Below are 22,273 nucleotides of genomic sequence, written 5' to 3'. Positions count from 1 at the left end.
TGATAGAAAAACTTCAGGAGTAACATAGGCTGCTTTTTTATCAGGGTTTTACCCAAGTGAAGCCGGGACGGGCCGCTGGTTACATGAAGAAAAGTTTTTCCTCACCTGTATATTCGGGAGGGGGCGGGGTGCGGGGCGCCTCAAAGAGTCGCTCCTGCGCCGACAGCCCCCGCCTGAAAATAAAGTTTATAGATAGATAGATAAAATGTTTATTTGTAGCCACAACACAAATAGGAGTGTGTTGCAGCAATACAAAAAGGACACAGCTCAGCGGTACTATTACCGGGGGGGCTATACACTGATTTTCAGTTGTGACCTTAAGGTACCTAGATGCAGGCGCGAGATACAAAGACAATGACAATGGGAAGTGATTGCTATTCAATAATTGACCACACAGATTACAATTGTAGTTATATAAATAAATTAATATATAAAGTTAAAATTTGAACAATGGATAGAAAAAATAAATAAGAACTATGTTAAACTAACTCAGCGACAGCCACCCTTATCAGAGATTTCTATTTCATTATGACATGGTGCTTATCAAGTGTATAATTGCTAACACTGGAGTCAGGTCAGATTTCATTTAAAGTGTCAAATAGAATCTGACATATGACTTTTACTACTACCTAACGCCAACTAGTGGCAGGTAGTCGCATACAAATTAATAAACTTAATAATCAATAAGAGTGCAGATTTCAGTACAATGTTTTTCTTCATGGAGCAGAGCTGATCTTTGTCTTTGAGAGGTGGAGGTCAATTTGTGGTGTCTTTGGGTGTGACTAATTTATTTTTGACCATTTTGGCCCAGCACAGGACTTCTTGTAGGATTGTGAACTGATCCTTACTCAAATACAGATTTCTTTATAGCAAGTCACACACACTACAAGTTTTTTTTTTTTTTTTAAAAAAACACTACAAGTTAAAAAGATACATACTTTAGTAATATGCAATGAAAAATTGCTATCAGTTTTGTCAAAAAAATCTGACAAGAGTTAGTTATTTCTTTGACAACAAAGTATTTAGTTATCTATAACACTCCATCATAGTTAATTCCTCAGCCGCAGAGTGTCAGAGCCTAGGGTCCACAACCCTAGATATTTATCTTTAACATACATGAGATTCATATAAACAAGACACAGGTTGGAAAAAGCCTAATTAACAGGATACTATTACTAAGGGAATACAATATAAACCTACTAAGTAATAATGTCATACTTTTACACAGGGAATGTTGTAATAACAACGCTAACTATTTTCCCAAAAGATAACAATGAAAAGTTTATATTAGGTTATTGCATATTCATTGATAGATTCCAATTAGTTTCTTGTTAGGTATCGTTGGAATACCTACTTCTGCGCACCATGTAAGTATGATATCGTGATGGAAAAGGGAAACAATTTCATAAGAAGGTAGAATCAATTAATTGTAATCTTCATATACGTAGTATAGAACACATAGGTACATGAAGAATTTGTCTTTTCAAAGGATGATTACACAGTTAGATATTCCAATATTGGAAAATGTGTACTGAAAGTAGATTATGAACACATACGATCAATAAATTATAAATAAATCAAAAAGAAACACAACACAAGAAAAATGAACCTATAAGTAACCCTACCTTCAAAATATGCATTTAACAATTGTTGTTGAATTTTATGGATCCACAAACATAGGAAACAAGAAGCTATATGATTAAGCTTACCAATTTCATATTAATTAACTCTGGTTTCACTGTTATTTCTAAAATAACAACAAAAGTATCACAACAAATCTCCCACGCACAACCGCCTTGCAAAGCAATTGTCAAGTAATAGTGATGTGAAAGAGCTGAGCTGTTTTATTTTGATTTGATTAAAATATACAATCGATTGATTAAACATGTTTAATTAATCGATTTTGATTATCTATATAGCTCACAAATATATAAAACATATATGGCTTGACTAACTTGTCTTGACGTTACTAGTAGTATAACTACGTGTAGTAGAATAAATAAATAAATATTAGGACAAATCACAGTTTCAGCTAGCCCCAAAGTAAGTTCAAGACTGGTGTGTATTATGGGATACTTACTCAACGATACCATATTTTATACAAATATATATATAGATAAACATCCAAGACCCGAGCCAATCAGAAAAAGATAATTTTCCATAATTACCCGACCGGGGAGCGAACCCGGGATCTCTCGGTTCAGGGGAAAGCACTTTACCACTGCGCCACCGAAGTCGTCAAATGCAACTAATGGATATAAGCTAAATCCGATCATCTGAAACCGAATGAAGATTCCATGCGAACGCTGCGCCTACAACGTCATCATTAGATTTTTCCCTTCAAAAAAGGAAGAAACTTATGTGCCGCGGCGGCGGGCGGCTCGCACCGATGTGAACCGGACCCGCGCGCGATCTTTCTAAGTCTATAGTGAATATTTTGTATGAAAGAAGCTCACATAATATATAAGTGTTCATTATATATCTGTGGAAAAAAGTGCATTTAAAAAAGTTTCGGATTTGGATTCTTGATTAACCTGATGTGTGCGGTTGCGCAACTACAACTGAAATTTGGCAACACTCAAATCTTCTGTCAATGTCATCATATTTTTAGACTGTCAGTTTGTCAAGTGTCATGGTTCTGTCAATAACATCAAAATTGAGATTCTATTTTGTAAATAATTTAAAAATAATTGAACTATAAAAGTATAAAGTAATTAAAAATAGCATCTCAAACAAGGTATCTTTATAATTTTCATCAGTTTTGTTATAATAAATATATTTTTATTTATTTAAATATATTTTTTTGAGTCGTGATGTAAGACCGTGTATTTTGCAATTTTTTGTGGAATATTTATTTGATTTACATTGTATATATAGAGATTAATAAAGGCTTATGCATACTCTCCTTGAATTTGTTTATTTATACTTACATTTCTGTCGTAGATGCTGAAATTCAGCGGTTCATTTATTTTGAGGTTAAGTACCCGTGCATCTGTAAGGAATTACTCAAGTCCAGGGACTGTGGTTTTTAAGAAATCATTGGACGGTGCCGGAGGTTTGTCTGATAAGCAGACTCAGTCACTTCCCGAAGATAACAGAGGTTGGCGAAAATATTTTTGTCAGAACCTTCAATTCTTGTTCTTTTAGTTATTGTTGTATATGCTTCAATTATAATAACCTCGTTTTGTTAAGCCTATTAACTATGTTTTTAGGCTTAGTTGCTGCAGCATTTGCTTCCCTCAACAAACCAGAGACGGAGGACACGCGGAAGCCAAGCCCAAAATCAGTGAAACAGAGTAAGACCCAACAACTGGACACACAGATAATCAAAGCGACAGATGTGGAAAGCTTGCTTGTGGTTGCTGAAAATTCTGTTATATCCAGAAGACATGCACTGAAGGTAATGTCTTTTAAATAATGTTTAAAATAGGTACAGGTGGCTGTATTGTATTTTCTGAGAAATTCTGTGAAAATAATAATTATAAAAACAATCATCAGATTGGTTATAATTTACTATGTATATTTAAAATCTGTCTGTCTGTCTACTTAATGCAATGAAACTTCATATGCATGTAACTAGTTCAAGATCCCATTTCCAACTGAGACTACTTTTTTTTCGAAAATTTACCACCAAATGACTATAATGCGGAGGGTTTGAAAGTTTGTATGAAAATCATGTTGTAAAGACAGCCAAAGACTGTCATGCAAATTAGTAAATATGGCATGGGTAAACACATCAATCACATAAAATATAATTATTATGTCTGAAATATTTATTCTAAACAGTCACCATAAACGTCTAATTATCTATACATATAATATTTATCATGAAACACACGGATGACATTTTAAATGATACATTGGATATTAAACTTCATACATTTATCTTCCAGATGGTATCAGTTCTCTCAGAATGGTCTAGCAACAACAAAGTGAAACTCGGAGACTTTGAGAAAGACCCACGGTTCCTCAAGCTATGTCGCATACTAGCGCGAACGCCTACGAGTCATGCCATGAGCTCACTGACCATGGCGGAGGATCTTAGTACAGTGTTGGGCATCACAGGTGATGATGAAGCTGCCAGACTGATTGGGAACTTGTCTCTGTCACAGATGATAAAGGTATGTGGGTATAATCACTCAAATTTAGAATAGGGTAGATGACAAGGTCCGCGTGCGGAGGCGCGTGCTCCAGCTACATATAAGAAATAATATGGTGTTAATTTTACGATTTTTATGAAAAGTTCACATGGTTTATGGATATATATAATGATTTTGTAATTTTGTGCAATCAATTTCAGAAATGAAACGATATAATCAGTGATGACAAATATTTTTTCCATTCAGGTAATGAAGGCGCTCCAACAGAAAGGCCGCAGAAGCACGCCCTTGCTCCGAGCTCTCTCTAACAACATCATCAAGCACACAGAGGTCATTGACCTGAAGAAGTCAGCTGATCTCCTTTTCTCTATGGTCTCACTCAACTTTCCCGATCCAGTGCTTTTGGATAGGATATGCAAGTAAAGTCTTTAATAACTACTTCATGAATACTGTTTTTTTTTAATGTATGTCCCATCTGAACATACATTGCAAGTAGCTTGCTAAAAAGTAAACGCTTGTAAAATTAATTTTAATCACATACTTTCAATACTGAGATTCCCACGGGAGTAGTGCAGGGGCGCAGCTATTATAAATATAAGTATATATTTTCAGTGACATAATAGAAAGCCTTCCATCAAATGAGGATCGGCCAGCAGCTGTCAACTCCATCGTCATCTCTCTCGGACTACTAAAGTACAGGCACGAGGCAGCGCTTTCGGCGTTATGCACGTGGATACAAACACACAGAAGCATATGCAGCGCTCAGTGTGTGGCCGCCGCGGTCGTCACATTGGCTACCGTGGACTTCGTACCGCCGCAGACTGAACAACTATTTCAGGTATCACCTTGTAGCGAGAGGTTTTACGGATTTGTTACGTGAACTTTATGTAATATAACCTTAGCAACTAAGATCCAATGACGCGTGTTCTCACTGTGGCCAAAATTTGTAGACAAATTATTGAAGACTGGACCACAAAGGAAAGATCTTCGTGCCAGGCTATGTATGTTGCCTGGGCAACCGCGCGGATCCCATGTTGTAAATATATATGCATCCAAACTTGAAAACTTTATTTGTGCGTTCTAGAATTATCGGTTTGAGCATGATTACACCATAGCGCCATCTGTCCGTATTATTACGAAGCATCTGTGTGGATCATCGTTGCGTTTAGTCGGCTTCGAGCACGGTAGATGTCGCCACGACCTGCACATAAGAAACAATGTTGAAACAATAGTGGCATATCGTCTGTGCGAGAAGATCCCTTTTCCTTTGATAATCAGATCAGCTGGGTTCTGAACAAAAATCATGCGTCTTTCATTGTCGTACGAACAAAAATCATGCGAATTTATTTTTTAAGTCTGACTTGTGCGCAGTCCTTGCTCAGAAATTACTCTGAAGGTGAGTAAGATATGAGGACACAAAAGAAAAAAAAGACCACACTGATATAATAACAAAGTCTTAACTTTCTTCGTAGGCCGCGTTATCAATAAACGAAGAAGAAATGACCCGAGCTTCCAGCTGGCTGGACTTGGTCTTCTCATTGCTGACCCTGAATAGAGCGAGACAGCAACACCTCACGTCCACACTGCGGCCAGAGTTTATTGACAAATTATTGTGTGCTGGAGGTCAGTGTAATATGATCTTTAATTACTTCATGTAAGGTCTGATGTCGCGTGTTCTCATTACTAATACTGAATACAGCGAGACACCTACGTACACACTGTGGCCAGAGTTTATTAACAAACTATTGTACCGGATGTCAGTGTAATATGTATCTTAAGTACTCCACGTAAGGTCCAAAGTCGCGTATTCTCTCTGCTCGCTAAAGTTTGTTGACAAATTATTAAAAGCTAGTAATCATCCTAATATGAACTTTAGCTATTCCTCGTAAGGTCGAATGTCGTGTATTCTCTTCTCATTAAACACCCTGACAAATATTATATATTACTAGCTGTTGCCTGCGGCTTCGCCCGCGTAAATTTTCTACGGGAACAGTTGTTTTTCCACAGGTGAAACCCTATGTCCTTCTCCATATTTCAAACTACATTTATAATTTTAGTTGGGATTCTTTCAGAAATTCCAATCCCGTCTCGTCGCAAACTGATGACGATCGACGCATACGTGGGCCACACAGTGCCGGCGCACACGCCGCGACTGCCCGAAGATATCTCGGTGGGCGTGCCGCTGGTGCCTACAAAGGAAAAGGCGCTCTATGTCCAGAGCATTATGGACACGTTCAAAAGTTTAGTATCGGCGGAGTCGTTTTTGAAAAAGGATTGCAACTCCGGCATGGGATTCTTGTATGGTGAGTATAGTTCATATTTTAAATCTATCTATCAATTTAGATACACATCACTTATTGACGTAAAACTAAGTTTACCGCCGACTTCCCGTTGTCTGTCTGTCCCTTACATGTATAAAAAAAAACATAATAAAAAAATATTTCTTTAGTTTTAATTGAGTACAATATAAGCAGCCAATTTGAAATTACGCAACATATTTTGATGCGGGTTTTTTAATGAATAGAGTGATTCAAGAGGAAGCTTATATTCCGTGCGAGGCCGGGCTGGTTCGCTAGTTTATTTATTTAGCAAAATCCAACGACGCACAATATGTATCATTTTAAAGTAATTAGAAAGAAAAAATAGTAATGATAATATTAGTAATTTTTAATATTAGTAAGATTACAGTTAGCTGTTGTATGTATGACAGACGCCGAATTCGCTGTGGACGCGAAATGCCATCCAGTACCGTTAGAAAAAGCTGCAAATGACAAAAGGTAAGCTGCTACTTTGGCCGCCCTTATGGAGTCTAGGCAACCGCAAGTTGTGATTGTCAAATTATGAAAAATTGAAAAATAATATATGTGAAGTATTAACATCATATGTTATTTATTTTCCACTCCGGAATCCCCCACAAATTTGTAGACTATTTTTTGGCACTAAAATAAATTTACACTAATATTTATTTATAATATAATATTTAATGAATTTAAAGTTTAATGAGATGATATTCTATATGGCATTTCTCAAAAAGCCGCATTCTAATGGAATTTTAAGCACTCTGAGAATAAATACCGAAAGAAACTTATTTAGACAGTATTGGTCCTTATCATGCCAGAAGGGCTTACTATTATTGTTTTTTATATATTTTTACTTCTAGCAATATAAAAATGACGACCTCGGTGGCGCAGTGGTAAAGTTCTTGCCACTGAACCGAGAGGTCCCGGGTTCGATCCCCGGTCGGGTCATGATGGAAAACGATCTTTTTCTGATTGGCCCGGGTCTTGGATGTTTATCTATATATGTATTTGTTATAAAATGTAGTATCGTTGAGTTAGTATCCCATAACACAAGTCTCGAACTTACTTTGGGGCTAGCTCAATCTGTGTGGTTTGTCCTCATTTATTTATTTATTTTATTTTAATTATGCATAACTGTCGAAAAGTATACAAAAAATGTCACAAGTAGACACATATAATGATCGTGAAAATATATAGATTAAAAAATGTGGACTCTTTGTTCGTTTCGTAGTGTATTCAGGATAGCGGTGCTGGGTCTGGACTACCACGACATGACGCGGAGAGTCGCCGTGCCCCTCGGCGTCCACCAGCTCTACTCCAGGATGCTAGAACTTAAGGTAAGAATTCATTTATTTGTAATAATTATTATTATAAAATATAATCTCTAAAAATTACTATTCGTTACAAATATTTGCACTTGATTAAATACATGTATGTTTGATTAACAATAAAGTAAAATTTTATTTAATAAACGTTCCAATGATAGGCAATGTGGTTGACAAGCGAAAGCTATGTGTGGAACAGGTAGTTGATATTTTTAATATTCCCTGTATATATATATGTCATCTTAACGTATTCCTAGTTTCATTTAGGCCTGTGACCTGTGAATTAACCTTATTTTAAAATCAGCTGGTATTTTACGGCCGACCGCTTGCCTGACGTCAACCCTATCCTAATTAATATTATAAATGCGAAAGTTTGTTTGTTTATTACATCTTCACTCTCTATATACTCAACCAATCTTCTTGAAATTTTACATATATATAGTTGGAAGTACGGAGAGAACATATAGGGTACCTTTAATCTCGGAAAAATGACTGTTCCCGTGGGAAATTTACGCGGGCGGAGCCGCGGGCAAAATCTAGTATACTATAGTATAACCCAACAGTACTATTGAAGCCTACGAACTAGCAAGGCTATGTGTCCAGTTCCACACACCGTCACAAGTGACACTGTATATCTGACAATTGTTTGTTTATTTGTAACTGTATTTTTGTTTCTAGGGTTTCAAAGTGCTACAAATCCCGTATTCAGAATACAACCCTAAGGACAAACTAGTCGCCCGAGTGCAGTACATAGAGAAGAAACTGAAGGCCATAGTCAAAGCGTAGCGTGCGGGACCATAGACAATGTGTAAAAACTGTACAAATTTATTTTTTAATCTAGCTTGCTGTTTGTGAGCGGTAGGTATCTAAACTAATATTGTAATGAGAAAATATTTGAAGATAAACTGTTAAAGTTTGATTTAATTAGAAATCTTTTCCCAAAACACGTAGTTCCTAAAGGAAAGGAACTCGGACGAAGCTGCAGAATAAAGTAATATTTTTCAACACACTAGGTCGGTACATTATGTTACTAGATTGACATTTACGTCACATTTATCTACTTCAAGCTTTATTATCGCGCTCCAACATCCCCCTCTAATGTAATATCCAGAATTGACACGTTTGTATCTCAATATACTTATATGTTCAAAAACTCACAAAGTATGTATTACACATATCGACCACTGGTTAGAACCTATTAAATATTTTCTTTAAAAACGTTTTTTGCAAAGAAAATAGCTAAATTATTATTTTTTATTTAGATCAATTTTGTTATTAAAAATATATTAGGAAAACCAATCCGAGAACAGTCTTTACGAAATTAAATAAACAAAATAAAGATGAACCAAACCTCCTGTTGGTAAAACAAATGAGATTATGACTTTAGAGAAAAGACAATCAGACATATGACCAAAATATGTTCGCTCATAAGACAATTTATTCAAGTTATACTGGTGTTTTATAAATGGACAATGCAATGGCTCACACTAACCACTGACGTTGTACCGTGGGTCCAGTGAAACGGGCATAACGCAAAACACACCCCTGTGTTTTGCGTTATGCCCGTTACGCCCGTACAACAACACCCAGAACCGCAGACAATTATTATATGGTACAAGTACAAATATCTTCCCGCGCTTGAAATCGAATCCAGGACGTCCAGAGTGGACGGGCACCACTACGCCACCTAGGTCAACAATATTTTTTTATTTCTACTCGGAAACTAATAAAGCCCGTGCCATGCAAAAAGACCACGCAGCGCTAGTCGCTGACATGATAGTTCCACATTTTGGCGCCCGAGGGACTACTTCGCGACCGCTTATTAAAAATTGAAATATTTAAATGATGAAATCGTACAGATTTTTTTTTAATTCGTACAGAGCATTTGCAAAAAACTTGAGTCCTACATACAAATTGGCTGTGGAGTGGAGACCAATCAGTGACTTGAGTTATACTTTGTGCTCCGTCTGTCAACTCTAAATATGTATTTTATCACGTCTTTCTGTCTATACCTTCCGGGGTAGACAGTGCCAAGTGAAACTCGCAGGCCTCGTTTAGCTGTATGAACTCTAAATATACTTGTTTCTAATCGATTAGCTAATTTTGTAACCAAACCGTATGTATTATAAAATTAACTTTATACATTCGCAAAATTCGACATTATAGTATTGTCAATGAGTATTTTCTTTCAAATCTTCAGAACAATGTTTTAAAATGGGCGACAAAGTGAATATGTGTACATGAGGGTATGTTTATGTATAGTTGTTAATATTATTTAAATAAAACGCGTTAAAAACTTTGTTAGTTGATTTTATTTTATTTATTAAAGAAACCAACAGCGTTTACAAAAGGATACAATACAAATTCTTATTCAATAATAGGGCCGAGAAAATGTTTCTCTCACTATTACATTAATATAGTCGATTGATACAGGTGAACAAATGAGTGTGACTATGTAATGACATGAGTAATAAATATGTAACGAGAATCCTGTGGAATGAGTGTACTTAAAAATGTTTTAGAAAAACAAAAGAAGTCAGAAGGAAGTTAAACAGGAAAGTATATTTACCTACCAGTTATGAAAATGATTGTTATATTATATTGGCATGCCCCATGCCAATGCAGTTTAGTAGTTGATTTCATTCCTTTCCTAGATTTATCAACACTGACAAAATGTAGGACATAACATATCATGTAAAGCGACGGGGCTTTTTTTGTTTTCGAATAGAAGCAAAGCCACGGCGTATCGATAGTCGATATACGATAGTCGTATTCCTCATGGCTGAGGGTCGCGGTCATTACGTGGAATGAAACACACAACAACTTTCTTGTCATTATTAATGGAGTAGTTTGCCATTGCCTTCACCATTTCACACACAAGTTAATAATACAGGCGGTCTTCTTAACCATTACACCACCACCGCTTCCATAGATAAAACTTTTTTTTGTGTTGTTAAATGTTATTAGAAACGAGAATCCTTATATAAAGCCTTTGTTCGCATAATATATAAAAAGAAATCACGTTTGTCTGTACGCAATAAACTCAAAAAGTAGGTACCTGTCGTAGGCGATTCCTGAGGAAGGTTTAGGCACACAATAACAATAAAATAAATAAAACAATGAAATGATCTAGTCAGATTGTTTAATGTTTAAGAATCAAATACATTCCATTCAGATTGATTGGCGTCTACATTAAAACGAAATAAACATGCAAATTTTAAAATTCAATTTACGTGAATAGCATATGTAAAACCTATTATTCTCCTTACGGGCTATCTGTTTCATATAACATACAAAATATAGGTATATCAAATTGTAAAATTGCAAATGGATAACTATTATATACGGTAGAGGCATATGGAGGTAGTTCGGTAAATATTTACTTTATTAAACTGTGTCTTAACGGAAAAACATTTCCTTTTTTTATTCTGGTCAAACTATTATTCAATAATCAATACTTCAAAAAGAGTGGTTTCAAGTTTGTATCGGCGTATTTCATTTCAAATCATACGCATTAAGATTTTAGGAAATGTTTTTCCAATAAAATATAAAAACTTTTACTAGAAGTGGATGATAATTGAATAGAGAAACCGTAACAGCGATATATTTACAACTAGAAGCACTGATTCACAAAAATACATGTCTAAAAGTATAGGTACACAACTCGTGTCACAAATTAAGCAAAAGCCGACCTTATTCTTTACACCAACAAATCAGGATAATTGTATAACAATAAATCATAAAGTATATATAAAATACAATTCATTTGATTGGAACATGCCCAATAAAATATAAATAAATTAAACAGCCGAATATCGTGTCGAAATAGGACACCTTTATATGCTCATCCCTGTCTTATGTTATTCCTTCCTTACCAAAATTCCATTCATAGAGTAAAGCATGCTTTACGAGCAGTCTTCATGCCTGAGTTTCATCAAATTTACATTTACCTGTTACACTACACGGAAAAGGTAGACAGAGAAAACTATAGACAGCATGACGTGTTCCATTCACTCCTACAAAAGAAACTTGTACTAAAAATGCACGAGGAGTAACGGTACAGAGTGTTAATATTTTTATTCCATTTGCGTGCCCGCTTTTACAAAGGCAGCCGGTTAGGTAGGCGTATTGAATAGTTCTATCTCATGTGGCTACGCTAACCCGTTGTCTCAAGCTTTCTTGTCTTTGGCAAATGCATTTTTTTGCAATATAAAAAACTGGTTTATATATGACAATTGCAGACGTTGTGGAACAAGGATAAGTATATAGACTAATGTATATTGGCACGAGTAGTCTACGGCACGGCAACTTAATAGAACAATAATATCTTAATGTTCATTATAACAATATATGTATGTATGTATGATTGTACTATATTCATTGTACGCCAGAGTTATCATATAGTATTCTTTCATAATTAAAATTTGGTTGCAATAACATACATTATTTTATATAATTATATATAGATAAATATCATCAATTAACAGGAGCTTCATGTCTTTGATATCAGAACTTCTCGAGGCTTAAAACTTTGTATGTTACATAAGTTAATTGTATAGACAAAATTTCCCAGTATTTATTAATTTTGTAATTATATAATATTATATATTCCACATTTGCATTGGTGTAAAGCATACAGCTACAGAATCTATGTACAAATAAGTTCACAATACCAAAATAATATGTATTCATCGACATGTCAATATTCTAAAACCAATTTATTATGCATTTTGAAGCTAAAATTAAAATGAAAATCTTTGCTCGCTACGTGTAACATTGATTGGATATTTTATTTATAACATCTAATTGTATTTAAAATGTATTTATAAACTGATGTCAAGTTATCAAACGGCATGGGCAAATAAAATGCCTATTTTACAGTCTCATTCGTAAAAGCATTACACAGATGTGATATGATGTTTTGGGGAAACATGTTGCATGAACTTGTCCACCCATTCGTTGCCACCGAATATTATAAAGATGCAAATTTTGTATTGAACAAAGATTTGAGCCTGGTGTAAAATATATATAATCTATCTATATAATCGCGCATGGCTTTAATAAAAGTTGAGATGGTAATTTTTGACACAATAGTTTTGGGTAAAATCTGGATTTCCACAAAATTTACGTTGTACTTTTATGAATAAGACTCCAATAATATTCTTTTAATATACCGACATCAGTTTGCACAAATATGTAAGACAACATTGTCCACAGATTGTAATTAACTGGCAGTTTCTGTAGTGACCTAATATTCAATTTTGACACAGCATACCTCTCCAATACTCCAATATATTTGTCATTTTTGTGCATAAGCGTATTGGTCCCACCTGATGGAAAGCAGTTTACATACTATGTCTTTTCTAACGATGCCATACAATTTTGATCTCTCAATCAACACATGTAAAGCTCAATTTTTCTCGACTTAAACTTCAGAATAAGCCACGTCTGACTAAGTTCATCTGACGCTTGTGATTGGTCATTTTCAGAACGGAATAAAGGTCACCAGTGTAAAATTGCAAGTTAATCAAACATAACACTTATTTAGCAAAGACGACAAGGGAATCTATTGGGTTATTTTTAATTTAATAGCAAAATATGAAATTAAAAGGGTAAGTATACATTTTTCATAGTTATCCTTAAAACACAAAAAAATAATTTTTTGATTTTACTCAATATTTTTAGACAGAATATCTTATATTTTTCGTATTTTACCACCCAAACTGTAAATAATAAAAAATATGTGAAACAGTATGTAGTAAGATGTGTGTGTGTGTGAAGTAAAAAAGATTTATTGAAACTACATGATGATACAATAACGATACAGAACGCTAGTAAATTAAAATTAACCCAATATTCAGTGAGAGACTTACATTTAACAGATTTATATCGGGTGTACACTTTGCGGGTATTGAGGTAGTATTACGCAACCTTCTATTTATTAATCGGATGATGTGTATCTCTTACAATCGAGCTATCATAACGCTTCCGTTAAAATAGAACCACAATACCCTGTGTTCGATTCTAACCTAAACACCTAAAAGCTAGGGACAAGTACGGTCGCTAAGGGGACAATCTAGATTTTCGTAGTTTTTGTCTTGAGGTTTTAAAAAGGTGAAGTCAAACTTTGCCTTGTGATTGAAAGCACCCAGACTAATCTCAACATTTAATTAGTAATTTTAATGATTTGTTCATTATATTCTATGAAGGTTTTTTGTTTATTTTATTTTTTCACTTTTTTTTCATTGACAGGAATGAGCAATCCGTAGTTTGAAATCACATTTTCGTTATTAAACCCGTATAAATTTATCGAAAATACGGCACAAACTGCGCCCCTAAGCGACGAAAATTTTACATCGAAATGGTACAATTTCATGAATACAGAAGTTTTGAATAAGTACTATTTATTATGAATTCATTATGCTATGTAACCTTAATGTCGTAAGCTCGCGCGATATTGCGGGATCGCTTCACCGCGCGCGTGAGGCGTGTCCGCCGGCTGTGGACGGACACTGGAGGGGCGTCAATTCATTACATACTATACATATTTTTACAACCTCTCATCTTTGGAGATTAGGCCTCTCCGTGCGAGAAATCCCTAACAAAGATCGAATCGAATTAGATGGATCTTGTTTCAAAACGGAGAATTCATAGCGTAATTACATAATTTTTATTGTTCGTTTATTCAATCTATATGAAACTTTCTATATCTGAATTAACATTTTGCCGCGTACGTAATCAATTGCCGCCCCCCAAACGAATTTGGATGAAGCATGGAGTCGCCGACTCGCGATGCCACCAATATATCGGCCGTGAGTTATAATTTTGCAAACTGCCCACTACCCCTGCATGTATGAGGTGCCAAACTTGTTCTTTGTCAATTCCTGTCGAAGCCTGTGATTCTCGATAGCTACACCGTCTTCTATTACAATTTTGCGTATCTGACTTTTTCCGCATTATCCCTGACTTATAAGTCAAATTTTAAGTTCAAAGAACTCATAATACCTAGCAGTCTTTGGATACGTTTTATCACTAAGACCCCTCTCCACCTTGTAAATACTTCTCTCCAAAATATATTTCGGAGATAAATCTTATATTCATCAAATCTTTTTAACAACATATTTAGATGCAATTGCTCAACTGCTACATTTAAGTAACGCTGTCTCGTATATTAATTTCGGGGGGAATATTCCCAAATTCATTGATTTCGAGCGCATATGGAAACTCCGGACTTTTGTAACCACCCTAATTTGAACCTTCTCTAGCTGGCGACACTTCCATATGCGCGAATTTGCGTCGCGACGTTATTTCGCCGCGCGCGTTTCGGACGTGCGTCCGTCAGCTGTAACGTGCGATCGTTTATTTATCCGTCATAAATAACTTTTTTCTTTGTACTCACTCATTACGTTACGCTCACTATGCTTAATCTAAATATACATAAAAATATCACAGCACTATCGATTCACTTACACTAAACCCGAGTCGCTTTGCGACACGGTTTTCAATATAATAATAGTAAAAAGGAATCGAATTGAAATGCATGAGCGGGCGGCGCGTGGTGGCCAGACGCGGTCTGTAATACTATCATTATTCTGAAACACACTCGCTGACAAATATCCGTCTATAGGTCCGACCCACGGCGCCAGCCCTCGATAACTCAAATGAAGCGAAATTCAAATGCAAATTTATGGAGTGCCGCAAAAAAATATCAAATATTTACAAAGCTGTTTTTACCAAATCTTAAGCCTAAAACTTTGGATCGAGTCAATCGATACTGATGGGAAACAATACAATCTTTACGCGGGGCGTTCGGTAGAACAACCCAATTTTTTGTTCAGCTCGACGTTACCGCGAAATTATCATACAACAAAGTAATTCTGCCAACAACTGAAATGATGGAAATGGCACAAGTACACTATCATACACTATTCATTATCGAGTGGAGAAGTGTTAGGACTTTTGTTTCATAAACCTGAAAATACTCAGGGTTTAAAGGTGAGTAGTTGCTGTATTAATATTAACAAAAAAATTAACACGAATAAAAGAAGTCGATATCTGTGGCATAAAATCAAAAGTAAAGTCCTTAACAGAATAATTAGGCTTTTAAAAAGAGTAGTAAAAGAACATTAAAGAGAATGTTGTAAAAAAAATAACAGAACGAAACATTTTTGCCTCACACTTCTCAACAAGCAACCATTCACTTGCTCGTCTTACAAAAGCACAGCTTATAAAACTAAAAATGAGGTAGCTTAGTTATGAATAATGATTAAACATTTACCTAATGTTTGGTGGGATATATGTTATATATGTATATCAACACAACAGTTACATTAAAATAGTTCCTATGGATTACTGAGGTATATAGTAGTTACGGCGTGAGGTAGTCTTATGGATGTGGCAAATGGCATTGAGCAATGCGACAAGATGGTTTCACGTCTAAAAATTTAAAAATCGCATTCGTCGAAGCCATTTCGCCACTATAGATATAAAAATACTATTAAAACTATTAACGTCTAAGATGGTTCGTCTGTCAAAATATACTAATCTTTTGATCTATAATCGCTGGAGAGATTTTCTGTAAAACTAACGGGCATTGTTCTCTTCTTCATGATAAAAGTTTTCTGATACTTTTGGCAATTGGTTCCCGAAAATGTCAGGAAATACGTTGAAGTTTAAATGACAAGTCAGTCAAAAATTGTGTCCAAACGAATATTAGCCTTCGGTTTCGGGATTATAATCCAATTTCGGTTTCGGCCAATAATTCAATAATAAAATATTTATTGAGTCTGTAACGGTTCTCCGACAATTGCTTCGTCTACGAACGTCTCCTCTATTCGAAGCAATTGTCGAAGAACCCTTTCAGACTCGTTTTACATCAATAGTGAAAGGTTTTCTTTTTGTTATAAATATTATTACTAGGCCGGAAAGGTTCGGTTTTGGCCATAAGTCACGATTCACTACAATTTCAGCCAGATGCGAGTAGAAATATTTAGCAAATTATAAAAGAAACTTACTATTTTATTTATTGAATCTTATGAAGTTACTGTATACTATTTGTTGAGCTATGTTGGTTTGTCAGGAGAATACTCCTTCCACTTAAATCGAGTGTCATGAGCCTCATATATCATATCCGACGACTACGGATCATTATTCAATAACAAAAACAATCATATAGAACAAATACATAATAATTATACATAAAACTCAATAAAAAACCCGACTCCAAGCAGATTCCCTATCTGTATAGTTATGCACGTATTTCAAAAGAAAGCTGTGGTGGATACAATGACATAGCCACTTGGTCATCGCTTAACCGATTAAAACTCAACATAAAAAAGGATCACCACTTTTGTACCTGCAAAGTCAAAACTACCATTGAAAATCATTATCACCACGCATTTTATTACTATTGCATTATTACCAGATACTATATCTATCCAGCGACTATACAAATTATTCAATATATATCTGTGTTCATAACGGACACCCTACCATCGGAGTCGTATCCGTAGGCCCCCGAGAACACCTTGGAAATAAACGGTTCCCATTTAGCGTAACCGTTCGTATCGGCTTGTTCGTAGTTTTCGTATTCAAATTTGTTGTAGTCCTGTACGTACGGCTTGATGGTGAGCAGCGGGTCGATGTGCGGCAGCGCCGGCTCGTCCAGGTCGATGAACCCGGCGGGGCCCTTGCCGAAGTCCGGCCCGTACTCCTGCGGCGGCGGCAGGAAGGGCGCCGGCACCGCTGCAGACGAACAAACATCTCATTTTATCTTTCATATTATAAATAAATAAATAAATAAGAACAAATCATACAGATTGAGCTAGTCCCATAGTAAGTTCAAGACTTGTGTTATGGGATACTAACTCAACGATACTATATTTTATAACAAATACATATTATATATATAACAATGGAAGGAACTTCACAAGAGCCTTGCTGATGATGTACAGTCAACAGCACATCAACCTACCCAAATTCATTGCAAACTAGCCGCAATTACCGCGACATGCTATAGAGGTTCACGCAGGGTAACTTGATGTGCTGTTGACTGTACAGTCCATGGCATGTGGACTTGAAAGTTCGATACTGACAACACTATAACAAAGATAAAACGAAACAAAATTGTCTTTTCTATAGTCTTGTCTTTTCTTTTTAAAAATATCTCGCAAATGTAATGAAAATTTACAAAACTGCCAACTTACCAGCTACAAAGGCGTCATGGTTGTCCACAGGCAGGAGTTCCACGAACTGAGACAACGCATCGATATCTGTTTCAATTGCTTGTTCTAAATGTTGGTTTTCAATGCTTGCTTCCAAACTTTCTATATTCGCCTCCAAGCTGTTAGTGGCCTCGAATATCATGGACTCCTGGTTCATAGCCACCGGGTCTATCCCATCGGACTCCACCAAACTTTCATCGGACTCTTCTATAAAGGAATACATATCCATTTCGGAACTTGTTGAATCAACAAAATCTTCCTTCACCAAATTATTATTGTTGTTTGTTTTCATTACTTGGACTTCATTCTTGTCTTTGTCGTTTTTGGATACCTTACTGACATTGTGAATCCTGCGCATGTGTTTATGATAATTTGGATAACTCGCAAACGTTTTCGGGCACATGGTACATTGGTACGGCTTCATTCCAGTATGAATGTTCAAGTGTTGGCTCAAGTGTTGCGGTTTGACAAAACCCTTGCCACAGTATGTGCATTTGAAGTTACGGACTTCGGAGTGTACTTTAATGTGTTCCATGAGACGGTTCTTCGCGTTGAATATCTTACCGCAAACTTTGCACAGATGTAGAACGGATGAGAAATGTGTTTGAATGTGTTTCATGGTTAAGTATTTCTCTGCATAGCTTCTGGTGCAAACGGGGCACGAGTACTGCTTCTTTCTGTGCACGGGGATGTGGCGCTCACAGGCCGACATGGATGCAAACTGTAGGCCGCAGTGTTGGCACCTGTTGCCTGATTTGTGGACTGCTTGGTGGTATATCAGGTCTTTAGGTGTATCAAATCTGTGTGGATAAAATTGTTTGTTTCAACTTAGGTCAATAACTATCAATATAGTAGACAGAGGTTTTAACTAATTATGCACTGGTACAACTCACACTGATGACTGAACAAGGATTAAACTTACGACTCTGTCTACCCTGTGTTCTTTATTAAATAATTACCGAGGCTGATAACCACTCGGTGGAATTAATTTGTAGTAAATGAAGTGCAACTTTTTTTTCAAACGTCTTTGGTGAAGAGGCCGTATATAAAATCACAGCCAAATCAAAATTTAACGTTTTTTGTATACAGAGCTGAACCCGGGCCTCTAACATAGAACTCACATGATGCCGCAGCCGCGCTCCGCGCAGCGCACGCGCAGCTGGCCATGCTTGTCCCGCAGATGCGCGCGCAGCCGCGCCTCGCTCGCGTACGCGCGCCCGCACTGAGCGCAGCGCAACTCCGCGCCCGCGTGCGCGGCCGCCGTGTGCAGCACCAGCGACGACAGCCGGCTGAACGACTTGTCGCACTCGTCGCATCTGACCGTGGGAATATTGTTACATACTATAACACAAAGTCACTTCCCGCTGTCTGTTTGTTATGTTTGCTTCAGACTTTAAAAAATTACGCAACGGAATTCGATGCAAGTTTTTTAATAGATAACTCCTGAGGAAGGTTTTTTTTTTTACCAGAGCAAAACCGGGCCAGGCCCCTAGTACATAGTATAAATTAAAGTTACCCGCCGCGTAACGGATTTTGATGCAGTTTTCACTGTTGTTTAGCACGCGTGTTCTCCCTAATTCATCCTTTTCCGGCTAGTATAATATTAATGTGTTTAAGTAATTGAACATATTTCTACAATTTTCTAATTGGTTATTCTTCCAAATATTCGTTTGTTGATGACGATTAAGAAACAACTTTCTTGTGACATAAATACTATTAGAAATTATTAATATTTAAGAAAATATACTCACTCAAATCTGTCCTTGGAATAATGGTAATAGCAGTGGTCTCCAAAGGAATGATATTTGTCATACTGTTTGCCACATATGTTGCAGGAGTACACGATGTCTTTGTCAGGATGATGTTCAGCAAAGTGCATGTCGAACTCTGCCCGTGTTTTATGTATCACCGAACAAAAACAGCAAAGGATCCCACCGAGTAAATCTATGGAGCTTTCTTCTGTAATTTCTATGTTCGATTCTGGGATTGTATCCATGGGAACTTCGCCAAAATGCTTGGTCAAGTGGTCTGTGGCTTCGTTTTTGTCAGGGATGGCTTCGTTACAAATGGGACATGAGTATGTCATGGAGCAGTGTTGGTCGATGTGATCCTCGCAATCATCTACGGTCTGGATCGGTTGCTTGCAAGTTTGGCAATCGTAAGGCGGGCTCTCACTCTTGTGGGTTATCTGATGCATTTGCAGCTCTTTCTTTGATGGGAATCTAGAATAGAGTATTTTATATATTTGGAAAACAATAACTTTATAATAAAAATATAAGGTTAAGAACAGGATTAAAAACATTAAGCCCGAACAAGTTTACACAATTAAAAACAAATATATTACACACCATAAAAATAAAAGAACAATGAGTTAAACCCCTTCCTTACACATGATACAATCTGATCATTCTGATTTCCGATAGAATTTGCAGATTTAATTGGGTACAATCTGATTATCTCCACAACTAAATCGCAATTTCAGTATTTAATTGAGCAATCCCAAATCAGACGATGCCGACCACCCAATGAACTTTAATTTCATATTCAGTCCACACAACCAAATTTGATTGTCAATCTAATCAAATTGGGCGTAAAATTGGGTCGTATGGAAAGGGTTTTAGTCTGAGAGTACTTACTGTTTCTTGCAGGTTGCACACACAAATGTATGTACAGTGGCAATGTGTTGCTGAAGGATGCTGTGTTTTGAAAATGTTCTTGAGCAATCTTTGCATCTGTGAAAATAGAATATTGATTAATTTAATCATCTATAGACATACCCTGATACTTGCTAATATTTTTTTATACATTGTGTCTCCAACAAAAGTAAAGAACAAACAAATGAAAACATATAATTAATATGCATGCTATTGCTAATCTATGGATGTCTGAAGGGTATAGAGGTAGGGGAGACTAAATTTATACATTATAAAATGTGTAAAGGGAAATTTTTTAATGAAAATAATAACAAAAATTATTTTTTGTGCTCCTTTGTCTTGAGCGCTCCTTTATCAAACAAGGTGGTAAAATATTTTTTCAATGAGCCATAAATTACATAAATTCAGATATTTCTAATCTAAGGTTAATGTTACTGTAAAAATTGCTTGAATTTTAAAATTTGTAATGCATGTAGAAATGAACAAAAAAAATCAAAAAAAAAAAAAACAGCTGATTTTGCTAATCATAACAAACACTGATACTTTTATTGCAAATTAAAATGGACTATCTCAAATTTAATTTTTCTCATAATGATGCATAATTAAGTGATATCATTAGAAAACATGAATGGCTTAAAAACAATATCAATGAATATGGGACATACACACACTCCGATAGCTCACTATCACAGTGACCTTTCACACTTCTAAACCGGAACTACTTACTTGAATCTGTCTTTGACGACATGCTTTGAATAGCAGTGATTCCTGAATGAAGGGTAGCCAGTGATCTCTTTATCACATACAACACATGTGTACACTATATTAGGGCTCCCAGTATTATGACTTATATAATGGCTATCAAATTCCTTCTTGGTTCCAATTGTGAAATGGCAAAGGTGGCACTTGATGCCACCAATTAAATCGATAGTAGTGAGTTTTGGGGTTGCTTGTATGATGGTCGGCTGATAGACGGCGTCGAAATCGACGAGCGGCGCGGGTAAAGCCATGGTGACCTGATAATGGTCCTACTATTGCTGCTTCATGTCATGTGGGTGGCATTGGCGCTGCTATTGTAGAAATCATAACGTTAGTACTGCTGCTACATGGTTCCGATGTTGTGCAGTGTCTGGAAACACGAAAACCTGATCAATATCCGACCGGCATTCAAATAGTACAAACGACACATTCAAACAGATAACGGCAATGCACGCGAAACTCAATTGATGAAACATCACTGAAAGGTATTGCCGAGTCACAATCCAAACACGGTTCGATAAATCGCTTCAGTTGTCATTTTTGATTCACAGGTTGTTCAGCCATTACGAAAATGTACGCTAGTTTTTGAGACATTACCTCTATGCAAATACTTACAAAATTAGGTGAATACTTAAAAGCGGACAGCGGCTAAGTATTTCACTACATTTTACATCACAAGGAACAAAATCAAATATAAACTTGAATTAAAATGCAATGCCGGGACAAACAACGCCAAGAAAACGTGTGGTTTTGAGTTTGACAGATAAAAACTAACTAAAAAAATTGGATAATCGATTTATCTACCAGCTAACACACATTTTTATCCAACCAAAGCAAAATATTTTGTTATGCAAATCTAAATAAAGTAAGTGATAATAAATGTTAAATTTAGTTAATTAAATAAAGTTATTT

At 36.0% G+C, this 22,273-nt stretch overlaps 3 protein-coding genes across 4 annotated transcripts in view; 1 reads left to right on the top strand and 2 right to left on the bottom strand.

Moving 5' to 3' along the window:
- Window positions 1-1,820, bottom strand: part of Apc (APC-like) — a 56,228-nt gene extending 54,408 nt beyond the window's left edge. The window contains exons 1-2 of the mRNA XM_053749819.1: window positions 1,710-1,820; window positions 106-173 (exon numbers count right to left, since the gene is read on the bottom strand). The gene's annotated coding sequence lies outside the window, so the exon portion shown is untranslated. The remainder of the gene's footprint in view (window positions 1-105; window positions 174-1,709) is intronic.
- Window positions 1,821-2,611: 791 nt separating this feature from the next.
- On the top strand, window positions 2,612-10,022 carry LOC128672704 (uncharacterized protein). 2 transcript variants are annotated; one of them, XM_053750006.2, is made up of 11 exons: window positions 2,612-2,737; window positions 2,944-3,100; window positions 3,213-3,400; window positions 3,894-4,121; window positions 4,347-4,519; window positions 4,713-4,938; window positions 5,573-5,723; window positions 6,173-6,403; window positions 6,811-6,877; window positions 7,632-7,737; window positions 8,404-10,022. In XM_053750006.2, the coding sequence occupies exons 2-11, from the start codon at window positions 2,944-2,946 to the stop codon at window positions 8,509-8,511; spliced, it is 1,635 nt and encodes a 544-aa protein (XP_053605981.1). In that variant the 5' UTR covers window positions 2,612-2,737; the 3' UTR covers window positions 8,512-10,022. The 2 variants fall into 2 exon arrangements, with proteins under 2 accessions (XP_053605981.1, XP_053605980.1); XM_053750005.1 differs by having other exon boundaries at window positions 2,614-2,737; window positions 6,158-6,403.
- Window positions 10,023-10,850: 828 nt separating this feature from the next.
- On the bottom strand, window positions 10,851-22,261 carry LOC128672703 (zinc finger protein 16-like). The gene is made up of 7 exons (XM_053750004.2): window positions 21,977-22,261; window positions 21,329-21,731; window positions 20,585-20,680; window positions 19,700-20,170; window positions 19,070-19,264; window positions 17,931-18,748; window positions 10,851-17,469 (listed from the first exon to the last, which is right to left on the bottom strand). Exons 2-7 carry the CDS (start codon window positions 21,610-21,612, stop codon window positions 17,183-17,185), a joined length of 2,151 nt encoding a protein of 716 aa, XP_053605979.1. The 5' UTR covers window positions 21,613-21,731; window positions 21,977-22,261; the 3' UTR covers window positions 10,851-17,182.
- Between the last annotated feature and the right edge of the window lie 12 nt (window positions 22,262-22,273).

This window comes from Plodia interpunctella, chromosome 9 (genome assembly GCF_027563975.2).
Source record: "Plodia interpunctella isolate USDA-ARS_2022_Savannah chromosome 9, ilPloInte3.2, whole genome shotgun sequence".
NCBI classification, from domain to species: domain Eukaryota; kingdom Metazoa; phylum Arthropoda; class Insecta; order Lepidoptera; family Pyralidae; genus Plodia; species Plodia interpunctella.
Note: the sequence above shows the minus strand (reverse complement) of the source record. Positions and strands in the feature narration are given on the sequence as shown.

What these genes read in the sequence shown, in the direction of transcription:
- LOC128672703 (XM_053750004.2), bottom strand. Translation starts at nt 21,612, where the DNA reads ATGGCTTTACCCGCGCCGCTCGTCGATTTCGACGCCGTCTATCAGCCG. An exon ending in TGTGCAACCTGCAAGAAACA is followed by an intron (nt 20,171 to 20,584) that starts GTAAGTACTCTC and finishes ACTCTATTCTAG; the next exon opens with ATTCCCATCAAAGAAAGAGC. An exon ending in GAGCGCGGCTGCGGCATCAT is followed by an intron (nt 18,749 to 19,069) that starts GTGAGTTCTATG and finishes TTATCCACACAG; the next exon opens with ATTTGATACACCTAAAGACC.
- LOC128672704 (XM_053750005.1), top strand. Translation starts at nt 2,944, where the DNA reads ATGCTGAAATTCAGCGGTTCATTTATTTTGAGGTTAAGTACCCGTGCA. An exon ending in AGACTGAACAACTATTTCAG is followed by an intron (nt 4,939 to 5,572) that starts GTATCACCTTGT and finishes CTTTCTTCGTAG; the next exon opens with GCCGCGTTATCAATAAACGA. An exon ending in AAAGCTGCAAATGACAAAAG is followed by an intron (nt 6,878 to 7,631) that starts GTAAGCTGCTAC and finishes TTCGTTTCGTAG; the next exon opens with TGTATTCAGGATAGCGGTGC.